This window comes from Bubalus kerabau, chromosome 3 (assembly GCF_029407905.1).
Source record: "Bubalus kerabau isolate K-KA32 ecotype Philippines breed swamp buffalo chromosome 3, PCC_UOA_SB_1v2, whole genome shotgun sequence".
NCBI classification, from domain to species: domain Eukaryota; kingdom Metazoa; phylum Chordata; class Mammalia; order Artiodactyla; family Bovidae; genus Bubalus; species Bubalus kerabau.
The window spans coordinates 20,016,144-20,035,256 of record NC_073626.1 but is presented as its reverse complement, the minus strand read 5'-3'; the positions used below and the strand labels follow the sequence as shown (position 1 = coordinate 20,035,256).

Sequence of the window (19,113 nt, the reverse complement as noted above, 5' to 3'; positions counted from 1 at the left end):
TTCTCAAGGCCTCTGTTGTTTTAGTCACACAGCACTTTGCAGAATACTGTTATCGAGAATTTCACAGCTCTTAAAAAGAGAATTTACAAATTAATTTGAAAAACATTTTTCAGTAAAATAAATAGCAGACATTGATTTTAACATTTCACACAAATTACAGGGGAAAACTGAATGCTGATTTACATGTTAGGTGGGGAAAGGAGAAATATGTGTGCACATTTGAACGTAACTGATAATATAGGTATTCATAACTAAAATTGAAAATATGTTCAATGAGAAATTAGATTCTACAGCCCTTTTCATTATTTCTGGCAATGATGAACAGAAATTCAGGGATAACAAATTATTCTAAAAAGTTCAACTTCACTGCTACTCATCCACTGGGGCTATTCATCCATAACATAAGTTGCCTGCCAAGTAAAAATACCCAAACAGATAGATACCCAGGTAACCAGAAAGCAAAACACCTAAAAATTGGTTCTGTTGCACACACAAGTACATATAGTTTGATTATTATTGTTAGTAGAAATATTTAGAATTCACACAAGAGTCTAACTAAAATGGCCTGAACAGAGGTCAGTATAAAGGCAATGGTACCCAGAAGCACTTTTATAGATGAGTGACTAATGCCAAGGTCACAAACCAAAGGAAGATTTTTTTTCCCCTAGAAGATACAATAATATCAATAGCACACAATGTACTCGAAAAGAATTTGATTTCCTTTGTGACCCAAAGTAAAAGGCATTTTCATCTGCCTTGACTGTCTTGGGATTGTATGTCTTTTTTCCCTTCCCTCAAACACATTCATAATAACAAATTGAACTTTAAAAGCTCTGGAGAAAATGAATTAACCACTCACTTTAAGGGCTCAGGAGACAGTTTTGTGCCTGAAAGGTTGATTTGCATCAGAGCCAGAGAACTACTAAAAAACTGCTTGAAAGACGGCGGTACTTCTTTTCCTTTCCTGAAAAACAAATCATGACAGTCATACACTTAAACTTCCATCTCCACACCCCACTTCCATACTGGCAAAATTATTCATTGGTAATTCAGACACTGTGAAATAATCCATGAATCAGTTGTATCCTCAGTAGAAATTTAAAAGTAAAAAGAAAAAAAAAGTCTGAAAGTAAATTCAGTATACTTTTTAAAGTCATGTAAGAGAGGTTAAGAAATGTCATTAAATTTTAAAACATTTTATTTCTATTCTTCATAGCCAAGGAACTCATTGAGTTCTATTTCTAGATCTCTAGGAAACTCCATATTTGAGTTTTTAGGAAATAAGTCAAAGAAGACATATATTTCTCACCAATTTAGAGAGCCTTCCCACTGGATGACATCAGATTGTTAAGGATCGCTACCTGTGTTTGGCGATATTTTCAGATGTAGAGGTCTCAGATGCGCCAAGATTGAGACTGGAGGTCAAGTCTGATTGGCAAGAAGCCTGCATGACAAATATTCTACTCGGCTCTTATAGCCATACCACAAATCTAATTATTTCAGGACAAATATTAGAAAAAAGACAAAACTGCAAAAGGAAAGGGTTATAACCTCCAAATATATCCCCTTGCTTGCTATTCCAGTGGGAAGTAGATCAAATCATACAACTCAACAAGAAGACAGAGTCAACACCACAATATGAGGGTTTAAGAAAAATGAAATTCCAGAGTCAAAATTGGAATATCAATGCTTAGCTTGTTTTGTTCCATCCGATAGAATTGTTGAAAGGATTCACTAAGTAAAGCACTTAGCCTGATGCCCTGTCAACACTCATTTAATGATAGCTATGCATATTCTGTGAGGGAATCATACTATCTCAGGGAGGAAGCCATCCTAGAAGTCCAGTTCAACCGTGTCTTATTCAACAACATTTTATGCACAGAGGTCTAGGAAGCCTGTCAATATTTGAGAAAGGTTTTAAAACAGGACAATTTCAGGCTATTTGAGAAGAAAATAGCTATTTTTCTATTCTAAGCAGCAAGAATCTCTATTTGAGAGAATGAAAAATAAATTCAAGAAGAAAGAGAATTCTGGTAGAATACATTCCAAATGTTTCAAGCAACTCTGGTTTCAGATATCAGAAGGATATAAGCTTGAACACTCAGGTTCATTTTCTGATGAGCAAATGTTAATTTTTTATTTGAACATAGTTTTCTCCCTGTTACATCGTATTGGTGTTGATGTTCTAATGTTTCCAAATACTCACTGCCCCTTTCTGAAGGATGATGATCAGTTACCCCACAAATGGCAGGCTTAGCCCCTCTGGTGAATGGGATGTGAGCAGAAGTGATGTGTGCAATTTCCAGAGAGTTGGTTTACCAGCCAATGTGTGTGTTACCATCCTTCTTTCTCCTCTGCTATGTGACTGTCAATGTTCTAGAAAGAGGCTGCTCTGCCTCCCAGCATGAAGTTGATGTGGCCGGCCCATAACAGACATGTTGCAAGATCATGGTTGCAGAAAGCTATCGAGAGGGTGGTGGGTTGGGGGTAATCATCTGTTACTAGAACAACCTGACCTACCCTGACTGTTACACTTCTGAAATTATCCGTGAACCACAATATGAACAGACTGGCTAATAATCTACAATTCAGTGCAAATGCAGCAATTTTGACATAATTTACTAGGGGCTTCCTATGATTAGATCTAGGTAAGGGAGTGGGTATTAAACAGTGTAATCACATCCTCTCATTTGGAAGACAAGGCAATTTGTTAGCACAGTTTCGCTCTACAAGCTTAATAGCTCTACTGACAACCAATCATCACAAAAGAGCTGATTCGATGAAGATCCTTATAGTACTATAATATCATTTCTAACCCAATTCCTCAGTCTATCATAGCTCCACTAAAGCATGGTTTCATGAGCTCTCTTCAAATACATGGGTTGATGGGGCAGTCAACTTAATACCCTCTAAGGTCTTTGAAATACAGTACCTAAGAAAACTCTCAACTTCTCCCATTGTTTTATCTCCTACACTTTACACTTTCTGATCATATCTGGTTGAGGTACTTGTGGCATATTTTTGCTATCCTAAAGATTTACATCACTGTTCAAGTAAGGGACCACAAGTACTTTAAAATGTAGAATAACTTATTTATGAGGCATAATTGTAGAAGAAAGCATGTTTAATTCTGATTTTTTCCAACAAAGTGACTATTATCCCTTGGAATATATAAAGCTTTTAAAAAAGGTGAGCCAATAAAAGAGGAGATAATATTAGGCAGTCTTCCATGTTATTAAAGAGCATATCATGACTTTGATATTGTTTATGACTTGTGGTAACAAATGCTGAGTGCTGAATTGTATTAATACATTAAATGATAGAATACCAAATCTAAAATAACCCATGTACTTTTCATCATTCTTCTGCATTCTCCCATTCTAAGCTGCTGCTTCTGCTGTGTGTGAATATCTGTTACTTCTAATCTACCACCTGGTTTTGCAAACAATTCTACATGAATTGTAGAATTCTACATGAAGGTAGAAGTGAGGCGCTGAGGCTGGCCGGCCACTTCCACGAATCAGAATACAAGAGCTCTGGGCTGACTATGGTCTTTGCCTCCCAGACACAGTTGAGACTTACTTCAAAGTGCATTATTGAGAAACACCTTCAGACGTTTCTAAAAGGATTTTTACCGTATTAAGAGAGAATGCCTGTCCACATACGAGAAATGGCACCTTATTACAGAGTTCAGATAGGCAGGCTGGAGTTCTTGATAAGAACCTTGTCATGCAGGGAGAAAAGACATAATAAAAATTTGAGCTTGCAAGGTCTACTATTCATCAATAATGGTTTAGGACCATCTCCTCTTTCACATACAACACGCACCCTTTATTACTGTTTTCATCTTACTACAATGTTCTCTGAGAGAAAGACACTCCTAAAAGATGATAATAGCAGGAATGACTTCATACCGGTGAGAAAACACAGTTCTGGAGAGATTGAGCACAGCTAAATACTGAAGGCAGCCACGCAGAAGAGCTCCACAGACCTGGGAAAGAAACAATCACTCTTATTTTCAAATATTTCTAAGACTAAAAGAATATCTTATTAGGGAGAAAGCCCATTGTTTCCCATCTTATAAATAGCTGTTCTGAGACCCCTTGAGCAATATTAAAAAAATATTACCATGTCCAGGGAACATTCAGTATTGGATAAGTCCAGATGAGCAATGGCATTTGGCTGGGCCAAAAAACTGTACATGGACTTGAAATAAAAAATAAAAACCAAATATATTAGGATCCAGAAAACACATGCCCACAGGCACATGCCCACACACAATGCAAGTTAATATTTTAAATAAAGTTGCCCCAAAACCACCCAGGATCATGCTTCACTCTTCCCAAGAGGATCAGCAGAATTTTTTGTTATTCTGTTACCTTCCCTGAGAGCAAAAATCCAAAGAATATTTTAAATTATATATAAGTTTTTTTAAAAAAGGCCAAATGGAGTCTTGGCTACCAAACCCCCTTTTTGCTACATATGACTTAGTTTTTATGATTAGCTCTATTTTTGTTATATTATTTTGGGACTGTGCTAATTGATTTTAACTGTTGAGAATGAAATACCACCTGAATTGCAGCCACCCTATCAAAATACTAACGACTTTTGAAAGCGTTCAAGGAACCACTACTTTGAATTTGAAACAAAGGGTGGTAGTTTCAGAATATATATTCTCTTTTTGGGTCAACAAAAAAATTTTTATATCCTTAGTTACCTCCAAAATCTAACAAGAAAGTGCCTGACAACACGATTAGTTGTTTTTTTTTTGGGGGGGTGGTTAAAATGTCATTTATAGCTAAGACACTTCAGTTTCTAGGGAGTCACAGTGCATAAATGATCCCCTCATCCCTGAACAAGGCTATCAGAACAATAAAATTAATAATTCTCTGTTATTCTCTAATTGCCTATGTGAGTAGTAACTGCCAACAGCCACCAACAGCAAACCAACTCCAAGCTCCTGCCACCAGGCAAATAGCTAACCTCTGCTTCGCTTCAGTGGATGCCTTGAAAGACTTGAAAAAACAAACAAGCTTACACTGAGACATCCTAGTCCTTGGCAAAGATTCCTGAGTGTAGCAACATAGCTGTAGATGCTTGAGAAAATTCCTCTCTACTAAGGAATTCAGAAGAGCAACAGGCTGGACTAAAAGTATTTTAGAATACTCAGACACAGAGAATGTACTGTATTATGAAAATTCTGATTCAGAAAAATCTTTTTTTTTTTTTTCTCACTTAACGAAGATCTGATTCTCTTTGCCTGGCACTGTGATTTTACTCCTGGCCACCAGCTGGGGGAGCTCTAATCACCCTCAAGTGGTGACAAGACCCTACTTGGCCAACACCTCCAGTAGGCCCTGCTAGGCTGGGTTATCCCCCGAAGCACCAGCTGAATGGCTCTCAGAACCTCAGCACGTAGGGGCTAGAAGCCCACTGCCACTCAGGCCTCATCATCCCACTTGCCCTTCCCCAGAAGCCCAGCTGCGACAGGACTCCCGGCCAGCTCCTTGGCTGTCTTAGGTGCCTATGAATGCCCCTTCTTGTTTCATCTTCAGGCTCTACTTTTTCTCTCGAGTCTGCTAGTGTGTGACTGTAACGTTTTGGTGGTTTCCCAGCAGACCCCTGGTTTCATGTTTGGAGGGAGCAGATTTATGAATCGCCAGGGAAAGGCACAACTCAGGTTGGATAACACACTGAAAAAGTCATGGCACGCCAGGGAGCAAGGACTGTGTAAATGAGTTCAAGTGTAAGGGAGAGCAAATAACTACAAAAAGGACTGTGGCAACATTCCCTGTCTTACAAGGAAAGTAAAACAGAAGAGAAATGGGAATACAGGTCACAGCATTTTTCACTCCCATAAAGCAATGAGATGCAAATGAAGGTCCTTTGAAGAGGTCCAGGTACTATAGGCCCCCTTGATAAAGGAGCATTTATTCTAAATTCTATCCTGGTGACCAGAGGGAAGGGGACCATTCACCCCATCTGACAATGAGATGATTCCCAATTCACTCTATCAACAAGATCTGCCAAACGCTGATATTACTGAGTCAGAGGCATGAAAAACCTTGTTACCACTGAAGGGAAACTTTTCCCTTCACACTCAAACTTTCAAGAGTAGCCCCAGTTTGACCCCTAACCCTTCCCTTCTTTACTGTATTCATGGAACATGGGACTGAAGTTCATCCCAACATCCTTTTCCTTCACAAACTATGTTTTTAAAAGCCACTGGTCTTCCTAATAATATTATTCAATGATAAGTTAATTCACTTTTCACCTCTAATCTTTCTTATCAGACAATTTTAACAGGTGCAACAATGCTTTGAAATGTAGAAAAAATTTCTTCAGACTAAGTATTTGCAGAAAGAATTTAAACTTCAGCAACCTTAAGTGAGAGAAGGAAAAAAAATGTACGAGATAGATTACATTTAATGAAGGCAGGCTCTGAATATTTCTCTAAAACACTTACAAGCTCATAACTAAATGATTTTAAGATGTCATTATAAAAGGAGATGTGGGAAAATACATTACAAAGCCCTATTGAGAAATTATTCCAGGCTTATTAAGTACAGTTTCATGGAAGATGGCAGGAAGGGAAAGAAAACCCACCGAGAGGTCATCTCCGCGAAGGATATTCCCTGAGAGGTCCAGATGAACGAGGGTGGTGGCGGTCAAAGGGTTGGCACTCAGTGACTGAGAAAGGCTATTCACCCCTGCAACAATAACAAGATGAAGCTTAGTTTCCATTCCAGGAACAAAAATGAGTTCTGTGATTTTCTTTAAAGGGTCCAACAGCCCCATCAACAGGCAGGACTGAGGTTAACCAGAAGCACCATTCCCAAAAGGCAGCTTGAGGATGGTCTTCTGACATCTTCTCAAGAAGAACAGGTTAGTCAGTCACAGACAACCAACTCACTGAGGAGGAGGAGAATGAAATGGAATCAGCTTCATTCTGCTCCACTTCTAATGGTGTGGAGGGAGAAGATTTTACTTTGAAGTCTTAGAATGACGCAAACAATCTAACTGATCATTTTTATCCCTTTCTCAATCCTGCCAGGTGATTCTTGCCTTAATGTACAGTATTAAAAGGATGCAGATTCAGAGTCAGATACTTTAGACTACTGAAAGTATGTGGAAGTTAATCTAGGAATGTACTGCTCTGCCTAATGCATTATATTCAAGGCAAAATTTAGATTGAAACAGACTTTACAAAGAGAAAATGCTCTGTACACAATGGAACAAGCAATCAAAAGGAAAAGCTGATAATTATTACTCTACACACTATTTATATAAAATAACATAAATGATTCAAGTCAACTCTAACATAAATGGATGAATATGAGGAGGCAAGATTGCTCTGCAAAGAGAGAGGTATGGTCTACTATCTCTGGGTAATAGGAACTGAAATAGGCCTTTTAGCACCTTGTGGTAGGTAGATTTTCATCAGGACACTTTAAAATGCAAGCCCAGAAAGGACGGTTCCCTTCCTGAGATTTAAAGAGGTCAATACACACAATTATTACTGATGATTATTCTTTAGATAACAGGCATGTGGGATACTGCAATGCTTTTTCTGTTTCTACTCAAAGTCCATTGTTCCAAATCGTGCATTTTGGAAATAAAACTATTTCTCAATTGGGTATACTATTATAAATCATTTTGTTTTTCTTTTTCACTAAAATTCTTCTTGAAAATCCCAGGCTGTCTTAGCCACCTAAAATAGGGGATGGGGTTTTTGTCCAGACATGGATAATTTCTTCATCAGATAAGGGGCAAGGGTCAGGCCAAAATTGCTCATGAGTGCAGAACCCCAAGAGGCACTTCAAGAAAAAAAAGAAAAAAGCTGAGCATTACAAGTACAGCCCCACGTGAGAGCAGTTCTCTGCTCCAAGTTTAGAATGTGTGGCACTGATGAAGAGGTTATTATCTTATCCTTCAGCTTTGGAGAGGTACAAAGAACCAACTCCAGTGTGCGTCTGATAAAGGCTACTGAGCCATTTCTTGATGGTAAGTGTGCATCTGGGTTTGTATAGAGAAGACTTCAAGACACAGAAGGGAAAATAGTTTACTTAAATACATGCAAGAATTTCTTGGGCCATCAACTCAGCATTTATTAAGTGCTCATAACATGTTTATAAAATGCTGGAGATTGGGAGGTATGTGTAAATAAGACCCATTCTTTGCCCTCAGAAAATTCAAAGACCATCAGGAAAGAAGCTAAATAAATTCCAGGATGAAAAGCCAGTGCTATGCAAGGATTTATTCAATGCAACAAATCTTTATTTAAAGGCTACTGTATAGCACGCATGGGCTTTTGAGACTCAGAGAATAATTCACCCTCTCAAAGGCCATACAGTAGGAAACAGAGACAGTTGAATAATCACAATTTAGTGAGGTCAGTATTATCAAAGCTGCATATTGTCACCCTGCTTATTTAACTTATATGCAGAGCACATCATGTGAAATGTCAGGCTGGATGAAGCACAAGCTGGAATCAAGACTGCTGGGAGAAACAGCAATAACCTCAGATATGCAGATGACACCACCCTTACGGCCCTTACAGCAGGAAGCAAAGAGGAACCAAAGAGCCTCTTGATGAAAGTGAAAGAGGAGACTGAAACAGCTGGCTTAAAACTCAACATTCAAAAAACAATTATCATGGCATCCGGCCCCATGACTTCATGGCAAATAGATGGGGAAACAGTGGAAACAGTGACAGACTTTATTTTCTTGGGCTCCAAAATCACTGCAGATGGTGACTGCAGCCATGAAATTAAAAGATGCTTGTTCCTTGGGAAAAAAACTATGACCAATCTAGAGAACATATTAAAAAGCAGAAAGATTACTTTGCCAACAAAGGTCTGTCTAGTCAAAGCTATGTTTTTTCTGGTAGTCATGTATGGATGTGAGAGTTGGACCCTAAAAAAGTTGAGTACCGAAGAATTGATGCTTTTGAACTATGGTGTTGGAGAAGACTTTTGAGAGTCCCTGGGACTGCAAGGAGATCAAACTAGTCAATCCTAAAGGAAATCAGTCCTGAATATTAATTGGAAGGACTGATGCTGAAGCTGAAGCTCCAATACTTTGGCCACCTGATGCGAAGAACTGACTCATTGGAAAAGACTCTGATGCTGGGAAAGACTGAAGGCAGGAGGAGAAGGGGATGACAGAGGATGAGATGGTTGGATGGCATCTCCAACTCGATGGACATGAGTTTGAGCAAGCTCTGGGAGTTGGTAATGGATAGGGAGGCCTGATGTGCTGCAGTCCACGTGGTTGCAAAGAGTCAGACATGACTGAGTGACTGAAGTGAACTGAATACTATCAGAGAAGTAAGAGCCAAGGGCTTGGCAGTGAAGGAGGTGGAGATTTGATACTGTTAAAAAAAAAGGAACTCGCGATAGCCTCTAGAAAACGTTGATTTCTGGAGGTAACTTCTATGATCGTTCAAATGACCAACTTCCTTAAATTTGTCTGCTACTGGTAGTATCAATGTATTTTGTAATGGCATAATTGAGTCTAAAACACTTGGAAAACATCAGACTTTCATCAAGAAAATAATTTTTAAAATTATGTCCTTAGTGAGGTATAAAAAAACTCAATAAATAAATTCTGAAATTAGAAGGTGAAATTAGTCTTGACAGCAAAACACTCCTTGACAAATATGGGTGCTTGGCAGTTGGCCAATGTCTGATTAGAATTGGGAGAGAATTGTGTTATCAGCTCAGCTTCAAGCTACTGAGACAGAATGAAGGATTTCCTCCCCTACCTCTTGAGCCCATTCCACATGAGGCCTGGGTTAATAAGCACAGTAATGGCAGGAAATTACAAAAATATAAGATGGAAAGAATCAGGGCTCTTCCAACCCAAACTACACACAAGTTTTCATGCTATTCTCAATTCTGGCTATCTAGTGATTTTGACCATTCTTCATATTTATTATTGGAGTGTTTACAGCTGGAAAAAGGTGGTACCAGATGGCCCTGCACTGACATAATCTGGCAACCAGCAGGACATTTACTAGAAATCCAGAAAACTATCACTTAGCTCACATCTGAGGAAGAGAAAGGATATTTGGACACAGTGTGGATGTCATGGGGAGATTTAAAAAAAAAAAATCTGCCTTGAATTATGGAGTCATGAATATAAATGTTTTCACAGAAATAAAATAAGTTAGTCAAATTCAGCACAAGTTTAAAAGTGCAATTTAATCTGAGTTATTTTAAATCCACAGACCTTTCAGATCCTTTGTGACAGTCTGCAAGAATACTGAAAACCTTTAAGAAATCAATTTTTTAAAAGGCAACATTTCAAGATATACATCCTAGGAAGGATGACTTAAAATTCTTTGGGTCACATGTTATAAAACAATATTAATTCTCAAACATATTTTATTGCAGAAAAGAGATAAAGGTGTGGATCTTCATTTGTAAAGGGTGGATGTGGGGCTGTCTTGATTCAGAGGAAGCTGAAGAACCTGCCCACTCCCATCACTGGGAGGGACAGGGCATCTCTCAGGTACCTCAGGACCCAAGCTTGCCTTCAGAAGGATCAAAGATTGTTACATCCCTCTGTCTGTCTTCTAGTAATAATAATGAACAAATATATTAAATATCAAGTTAGAAAAAAAAAAACCTCTACCTTAAAAAAGAGTTAGACTTATGAAGCACGTGACACATGATTTTACAAGAAAAAAATTTACCCTTTAAATAGAAGAGTAACAAAGGAGGGGACCTAGCAACTTCCTCCAAAAGAAATATAAGTGACTAAGGAACAAGGGGGAAAAGCCAACTAAGCAATAACTGAAGAAACTAAAATTAAAATATCAGAACACTTGTGTTCATATGCTTGATAAACAATAAAAAAGAAAGAATAATATCCACTGATGGTGAGAGTATAAAGAGGATTGTACAAAATATTTGGAGGACAAACTTAACAACACATATCAGAAACAGCTTTTAAAAAATGATACAAACTTTGACCTCACAATTCTACTTACAAGAATTTTATCATAAAGAAGAAATTAACTCATGACTGGTGATTAGATATAGATGTCATATTAGGATGTTTTGCACTATTGAAGAATTTAAAATGGTCTAAATGTACAATATTAGATTATGTGCATAAGTGAGGGGACATTTTGCATACACTGGGCTATCACATAGCACTAAAAGTGACCAAGTGTTTACTGACACAAGTGATCACAATTTACCATGGGGGATAGGCGAAGAAGTTTATGAAACAGTAATCACATATTATAAAATAGTATAATCACATATATACATGTGTGTGGTTTTGTAGATATTTATATTAAAAAAAACTACTTACAGACACAAAACAGTGCAGAAGAACAAATACCAAAGTGTCAACAGTGACAATCTTGTATTGACTTGGTACTCATATTGCAAGTAGTTTTTGCTTTCTTAGTTATACTTTTCAGAATCTTCGAAGTCTGTACCATAATATGTAATGCACTGATAATCATCAGGAAAAGGGTTTTTATAAAATTGATTTGCTGATGTAGAACACTGATAACAGAAAGGGACTACACCTTAGCTTTCAGATCTGTAGATGGCTTTAGGCATCAGGACAGAAAACACTGGCTTCCTGGTGAATTGTTTCCCTTTGGAAAGTTACTTTTGTCCCTTCATCTTAAACATGTGGATACAATCATGGCATGAATGGAACTAACCCAAATTTCAACTCACTCACTGTGACTACACGGTTGGAATAAAGTAGGAACGGATGGATAGTAAACCATTCCGGGACCACTTTGCTTTACCCACTCACCCACGACACAGTCAGTGAGAACATGCAGTGCCAGGTGCCAGGGACACGGCAATGAAGGACACAAGACCCTTGCCAGCTAGAACCTTCCAGGCTAGGACACAACCAAAATACAGTGAGAAATGTGCTAAAGTTGAGGGATTCACAAAGTGCTATGGCATGCAGAGAAAGGGGCATCTAGTTCTGCAGGAGGTGGTGAGAGGAGGTTGTCTGAGAAGGACTTCAAAGAGAAAAGGAGATAGAAGCTGAATCTTCCAAGAGGAGCACTAATTCACCAGATTTGTGGGTGGGGACACTGAGGTTGTCCTGGGCAAAATAGGAACATATAAAAATACATGATGGAAAAACATTATATGATGGAAGGGAGGAAGGAAAGAGAAGGAAGGGAAGGAGGAAGATGATGGTGGCAGGGACAACATGCCACTCTGTGGCAAAAATGACATTATGCATTTTAACCCATTTAATCCCACCACCTCTGATGAAGTAGAGACTCAAACTTCCATATTATAAATGAGATTGCTAAGGAACCAAGGGACTGAGATGTATTAATGTATTTGTAGTTAAGTAAAAATGTTAGGACTCAAGCCTAGACAATCTGCTGGAGAACTGGCAATCACTACACATACTGTCCTCAAAAGACAGTCATATGTTAAGGAGTGGCAAATTACTCAAGAAACTTTCATTTAACACACACACTGGGTGGGTAACACCACTATGTCAGGTGTTGGAGAGATGGAGACAAGAAACACACACGTGTGGCAGAGAGCCCCCTTCTCGTAGGGAAAACATGAAATTCATACAATGATGTTAGATATGATCTAGAAGTGACACAAAGGAAAGAGTAAGTGATTCTGTTGAAGCCTCAGGAATAGGGAAGACATGTCAGAAGAGATGATCACAGATGAGGGTTTTATAAAATATATTGAAGCCCTCTGAAAATATTTGGGGATGTGCGACATAAGAGAAAATACGTATTGGTCTCTGCCCCTCTTGCCGGTTCCTGGCACAGAGCTCCTCAAACCCTTGTAATTTCCTGGGCGATAAGAACACTAGAAACATCCCTTGTTCTGATATTTGTCTTTGACCCTGACTCAGGGTTCCCAAAACTCCTATAAATTAGTAAGTGATAAGAGCAGTAGGAGCATCTTTTGTTCTAATGCAGCAACACTGGTGGGCTTCTGAATGGGGACTGGTCCTCAGAAAGACAAAGCCACAGTGAGAAGCTTGGAATTCCATCCCCACTCCCACCCACCAACACTTCTGCACAAAGAGGAGAGGGCCTGGAAATGCAGTTAATAATTGATCATGCCTACGTGATAAGGCCTCCATAAACATACCATGGGTTCTGGAGAGCTTCTGCGAGCTTCCAGGTTGATGAACACATCCACACATGGAGGGTGACATGCCCCAAATCCACAGGAACAGAAGCTCCTGTGCTTGGTACCCTGCCAGTCCTCACCCTGTGGATCTCTTCTTCTGGCTGTTCATCATCTGGATCCTTTACCCTTAATAAACTAGTAAGTACGGGGAGGGAGGGGGAGGGGGGTTCAGGATGGGGAACACGTGTATACCTGTGGCGGATTCATGTTGATATATGGCAAAACCAATACAATATTGTAAAGTAATTAACCTCCAAGTAAAATAAATAAATTAATATTTAAAAAATAATAATAATAATAAAAAAATAAACTAGTAAGTGTAATAAGTGCTTCCCTGAGTTCTGTGAACCCCTCTAGCAAATTAATCAAATTCAAGGAGAGAGACTTCAGAACCTCTGATAACCTGGGCTTGTCACTAGGCATGTAAAGGGCATGGAGGGAGAGGAGGGTGTTGGGGGCATAACAGTCTTGTGGGACAGAGCCCTTAACTTGTGGGATCTGACATCATCTCCAGGTAGATACTGAGCTGAATTATAGGATACCCAGCTGGTGTTGCAGAGAACTGCCTGGTGTGGGGGGGAAACGTCCACATACCTGGTGACCAGAAATATCAGAAGTGACATGTTTTGTGTGAGTAGTAAAGGAGACATACAGAGAAACACAGAAGGAAGAATGGAGATTTTTCCAATACAAGATGAAAGAAAAACTTTTCAAAGGCATGATGTATGCAGGAAGATTTCAATTATTAGTAGTAGTGTTATAAACGTGATAATATAGCAAAATAAGAACAGAACAGAAAAAAATGGGAGGATGGTGAGTGGAGTCAGGAAAGAACCTGGGGAAAGAAAGGCAACTTCCAAGACAGGAAATAGAGCAGGTACAGCAAAAGCGATGATTGTAACTGCCGTTAGGCCCAGCCATTTTCTGTACAATAGACAGTCCATCTGACCGGTGTATGTGTGTGGGGGGGCAGGGCGAGTGTGATAGCAAAGAAGTCTTTCCAAGGATGAACCAAGAAAAACACAGCTAGTAGTAATCATTTGGTAAGATACAGAATCAATGCAAAGAAATAGAGGAGAACAATAGGAGGGGAAAGACTAGAGATCTCTTCAAGAAAAACTAGAGACACCAAGGGAACATTTCATGCAAAGATGGGCTCAATAAAGGACAGAAACAGTATGGACCTAACAGAAGCAGAGGATGTTAAGAAGAGGTGGCAAGAGCACATAGAAGAACTATACAAAAAAGATCTTCATGACCCAGATAATAACGATGGTGTGACCACTCACTCAGAGCCAGATATCCTGGAAAGCGAAATCAAGTGGGCCTTAGGAAGCATCACTATGAACAAAGCTAACGGAGGTGATGGAATTCCAGTTGAGCTCTTTCAAATCCTAAAAGATGATGCTATGAAAGTGCTGCACTCAGTATGCCAGCAAATTTGGAAAACTCAGCAATGGCCACAGGACTGGAAAAGGTCAGTTTTCATTCCAATCCCAAAGAAAGGCAATGCCAAAGAATGTTCAAACTACCACACAATTGCACTCATCTCACACACTAGTAAAGTAATGCTCAAAATTCTCCAAGCCAGGCTTCAACAGAACATGAACCATGTGCTTCCAGATGTTCAAGGTGGATTCAGCAAAGGCAGAGGAACCAGAGATCAAATGGCCAACATCCGTTGGATCATAGAAAAAGCAAGAGAATTCCAGAAAAACTTCTGCTTTATTGATTACGCCAAAGCTTTTGACTGTGTAGATCACAACCAACTGTGGAAAATTCTTCAAGAGATGGGGTGCCTCCTGAGAAATCTGTATGCAGGTCAAGAAGCAACAGTTAGAACTGGACATGGAACAACAGACTGGTTCCAAATCGAGAAAGGAGTATATCAAGGCTGTATATTGTCACCCTGCTTATTTAACTTATATGCAGAGTACATCATGTGAAAGGCCAGGCTGGATGAAGCACAAGCTGGAATCAAGATTGCTGGTAGAAATGTTAATAACCTCAGATATGCAGATGACACCACCCTTATGGAAGAAAGCAAAAAGGAACTAAAAAACCTCTTGATGAAAGTGAAAGAGGAGAGTGAAAAAGTTGGCTTAAAACTCAACATGCAGAAAACGATTATCATGGCATCCAGTCCCATCACTTCATGGCAAATAGATGGGGAAACAATGGAAACAGTGACAGTGACAGACTTTATTTTCTTGGGCTCCAAAATCACTGCAGATGGTGACTGCAGCCATGAAATTAAAAGACGCGTGCTCCTTGGAAGAAAAGCTATGACCAATGTAGACAGCATATTAAAAAGCAGAGACATTACTTTGCCAACAACGGTCCATCTAGTCAAAGCTATGGTTTTTCCAATAGTCATTAGCACCAAAGAATTGATGCTTTTGAACTGTGGGGTTGGAGAAGACTCTTGAGAGTCCCTGGGACTTCAAGATCAAACCAGTCCATCCTAGAGGAAATCAGTCCTGAATATTCACTGGAAGGACTGATGCTGAAGCTCCAATACTTTGGCCACCTGATGCAAAGAACTGACTCACTAGAAAAGACCCTGATGCTGGGAAAGATGGAAGGAGGAAGGAGAAGGGGATGACAGAGGATGAGATAGTTGGAGGGTATCACGGACTTGATGGACATAAGTTTGAGCAAGCTCTGGGAGCTGGTGATGGACAGGGAAGCCTGGTGTGCTGAAGTCCATGGGGTTGCAAAAAGTTGGACACAACTGAGCAACTAAACTGAATATACAGAAATATCAAACCACTATCTTATGCTCTTGGAACTAACAGAGTGTTGTAAGTCAACTATATTTTATTTAAAAAAAAAAATTGCTAAATCAAAAACAAAACAACAACAACACAACACAAACAGCTGCCTTTAGGAACAGGAGGCAGGACCACAACTCAAAGCTGAAAAAGTTGAAGACTGCATGTGGACATTCAGATTATTCTCCATTATGAAAGCATTTCACTTTAGAACACCAGAATTTGAATCAGATAATTTCTTTACTTTGAAACTGCCAGAGTATTACAATACACATACAGTTGACCCCTGAACAACACGAGGATTAAACTGCACATAACTAATTGCCAGCTCTCTGCATCCACAGTTCCTCCACTTCTGCAGATTGAACTAACTGTGGATCATGCAGTACTGCAGCATTTACTACTGAAAAATAACCACATGTAAGTGGATCCGGCAGTTCAAACCACACTGTTCAAGGATCAATGACATTATTAAAGGCAGATACATAACTGAGTAATAATTCTAACCATGTAATAGGAAGCATGGGGCAGTAAATACATTATCAATACAAAGTTAAGTAAATAAAGTTAAGTAAGATATACTGTACCTTTAGGTGACAATGAGGTTTTAGACAAATTTAAATGCTTTAATCCCTTTGGGAGTTTGGCAAATTGAATGCTTAAAGAGGACACACCTGAGAAAGGAAGGAAAGAAAGGGATCGTTAGAATTTCTAAGTTTAAATGCAACTTTTAACATTGCATTTGTTTTACAATGCCTGAAAATTAAGTTTGATTCCAGTTTAAGTGCCTGTTTTTCCTAATGTTAGTTGTTTTCTAGTCATCTACTATCACGCCTCCTTTACTTTCTCTCCTAGCTAGGGTAAGAGAAAGGCATAATAATTATCAAAACTTTACCATTAGAGATGCTTTTCTTTGGACAAAGTGTTATCCTCTCTTCAGAGTGCTATTTCAAATGCAAATAGTCTTGGAAAGAGTGATGTAATTTCCCCCTCTCCTTTCCTTTTTAACCTCTGTCTTAATGAGTTGATCACTCTTCTGGGTGAGCGGATGCATACTATTTAATTATTGTCAAGAAAAACAATGTGGCATTATTCAGATAACAGCTTTACTTTAAGCAGATGAATTTCAGTATTGAATTGGCTTTCAGCTAACAACTTTAGACAAAGCATCAGAGCATGTTTTAACCTACCTTCTTGAAGGTAGGTTTGGAAACATAAAATAACACCCAAGGAATTTACAGTATTAAAAATCAAGTGGTCTCTAAATTTAATGATCAGGGTGTGAGATTGTGAAAACTCCCTCACTCACCTAAGGATTACAGTAAGTGTAGACTCTTTTCTGGGAGGAAGTAAGTAACAGATAAACAATCAATGTATGTCCTACAGGGCCTTCAACCAACCCCCTGCTTCACCTGAGTTATGACCTCCCCAGGGGCATGTTTTGAGAAACATCCTAAAACAGTATTAACTGTAAGGTCCCATAGACTGGTTCTCAGACCCCAGTTCTCTCCTTACCCACGGTAAGGAACTACCGTGCTACCTGCTGCCTATCACATAACCCCAAATTAAATATAAATTTTATCAAGTAATAAGTACTACTCTAGAAATAAACTAAACGTCATTCAGCTTGATTAAGCCTCTAGATGGGTGTTTCCCCAAGGATGGCAGGTACTGGGAGACCCTGCCTATCTCCCACAGCATTTCCCAAACAAGTCTGACAATCACTGAATTAAGTACTGTTAAAAAGGTTTTTTAATTAAAAGTATGTCTAGAGATTTGAATATGCTAAACCATAGTGTTAACTACAAAGAGGGAAGAGGTCTGATATTTAGTCAATACATTCTTATAAAATGAATTGATTTAAATATTTTAAATTAAGACATCAAAATTTGGGTATACAATTCAATAACTGGAGCCTATTATACAGAGTGAAGTAAGCCAGAAAGAAAAACACCAATACAGTATACTAACGCATATATATGGAATTTAGAAAGAGGGTAATAATAACCCTGTATACGAGACAGCAAAAGAGACGATGTATAGAACAGTCTTTAGGACTCTGTGGGAGAGGGAGAGGGTGGGATAATTTGGGAGAATGGCATTGAAATTTGTATAATATCATATATGAAACGAGTTGCCAGTCCAGGTTCGATGGACGATACTGGATGCTTGGGGCCGGTGCACTGGGACGACCTAGAGGGATGGTATGGGGAGGGAGGAGGGTTCAGGATGGGGAACACATGTATACCTGTGGCAGATTCATTTTGATATATGGCAAAACCAATACAATATTGTAAAGTTAAATAAAATAGAATTTAATAAAAAAAAAAAAAATTGGGGTATACAATTCAAGCCATGCTTAGAGTGAAGTCTATAGTCCTAAATACACAAGTGAATAAAGAAGAGCTGTAAACTAATAATTTAAGTATCCACCTCACAATGTCTAAAAAGCAACAATAAATTAATCCCCATTTCATCTCCATAAACAGAAGGAAAGAAATAACAAAGGGAAGACCTCAATTAAATAGAAAGCAGTCATAAAATAAATCTAACAAAGTATGTTCTTAAAAAATAAAATTAATAGATCCCAGCAAGACTTTAAGAGAGAGAGAAAGAGAAGGATCAAAGTATTAAAATCAGAAATGAAAACAGAACGCCAGAAGAGATCCTACAGACACTACAAATGGAACAGAAAGGGTGTAAGACAAAAAAATCTACAGATCAAAAAATGTATCACTGCAGAAGAAATCCTTATGAAAAATACAACTTAGCAAAACTTACTTAAGAATAACATCCCCTATCTAAGAAAATAATAAATCTATTATTAAAAACCTTTCCACAACCAAAAGCAAAAGAAGCCAAATATAAGAGTATGCATTGTATAATTCTATAGTGGTGAAGTTCCAGAATAAATAAAGCTAATCTATCATAACAGAAGGCAGAATACACAGACAAGTCCGTGCATTTTCATAACGTCCTACTTCTTGACCTTCATAGTGGCTGCGTGACAGCATTCCCTTTGGAAAAATTCACTAAGACCTAAACTTGGAATTTACAGACCTTTATGAATGTACATTATACTTCACTGAATACAAGTGACTTCAGAAAACTTAGGTACAGAAGATAAGAGAGGAGGAAATCTATAAATGACTGGGTGGCAATGACTTGTTAGATAC

At 38.6% G+C, this 19,113-nt stretch overlaps 1 protein-coding gene across 9 annotated transcripts in view; it reads right to left on the bottom strand.

Moving 5' to 3' along the window:
- Positions 1 to 19,113, bottom strand: part of CARMIL1 (capping protein regulator and myosin 1 linker 1) — a 321,864-nt gene that overhangs the window by 105,589 nt on the left and 197,162 nt on the right. For all 9 annotated transcript variants that reach the window (XM_055570803.1, XM_055570804.1, XM_055570809.1 and 6 more), the window contains 5 exons: positions 16,525 to 16,611; positions 6,607 to 6,710; positions 4,129 to 4,206; positions 3,915 to 3,991; positions 860 to 964 (listed from right to left, as the gene is read on the bottom strand). In XM_055570803.1, coding sequence (XP_055426778.1) covers positions 860 to 964; positions 3,915 to 3,991; positions 4,129 to 4,206; positions 6,607 to 6,710; positions 16,525 to 16,611 — 451 coding nt within the window. The remainder of the gene's footprint in view (positions 1 to 859; positions 965 to 3,914; positions 3,992 to 4,128; positions 4,207 to 6,606; positions 6,711 to 16,524; positions 16,612 to 19,113) is intronic.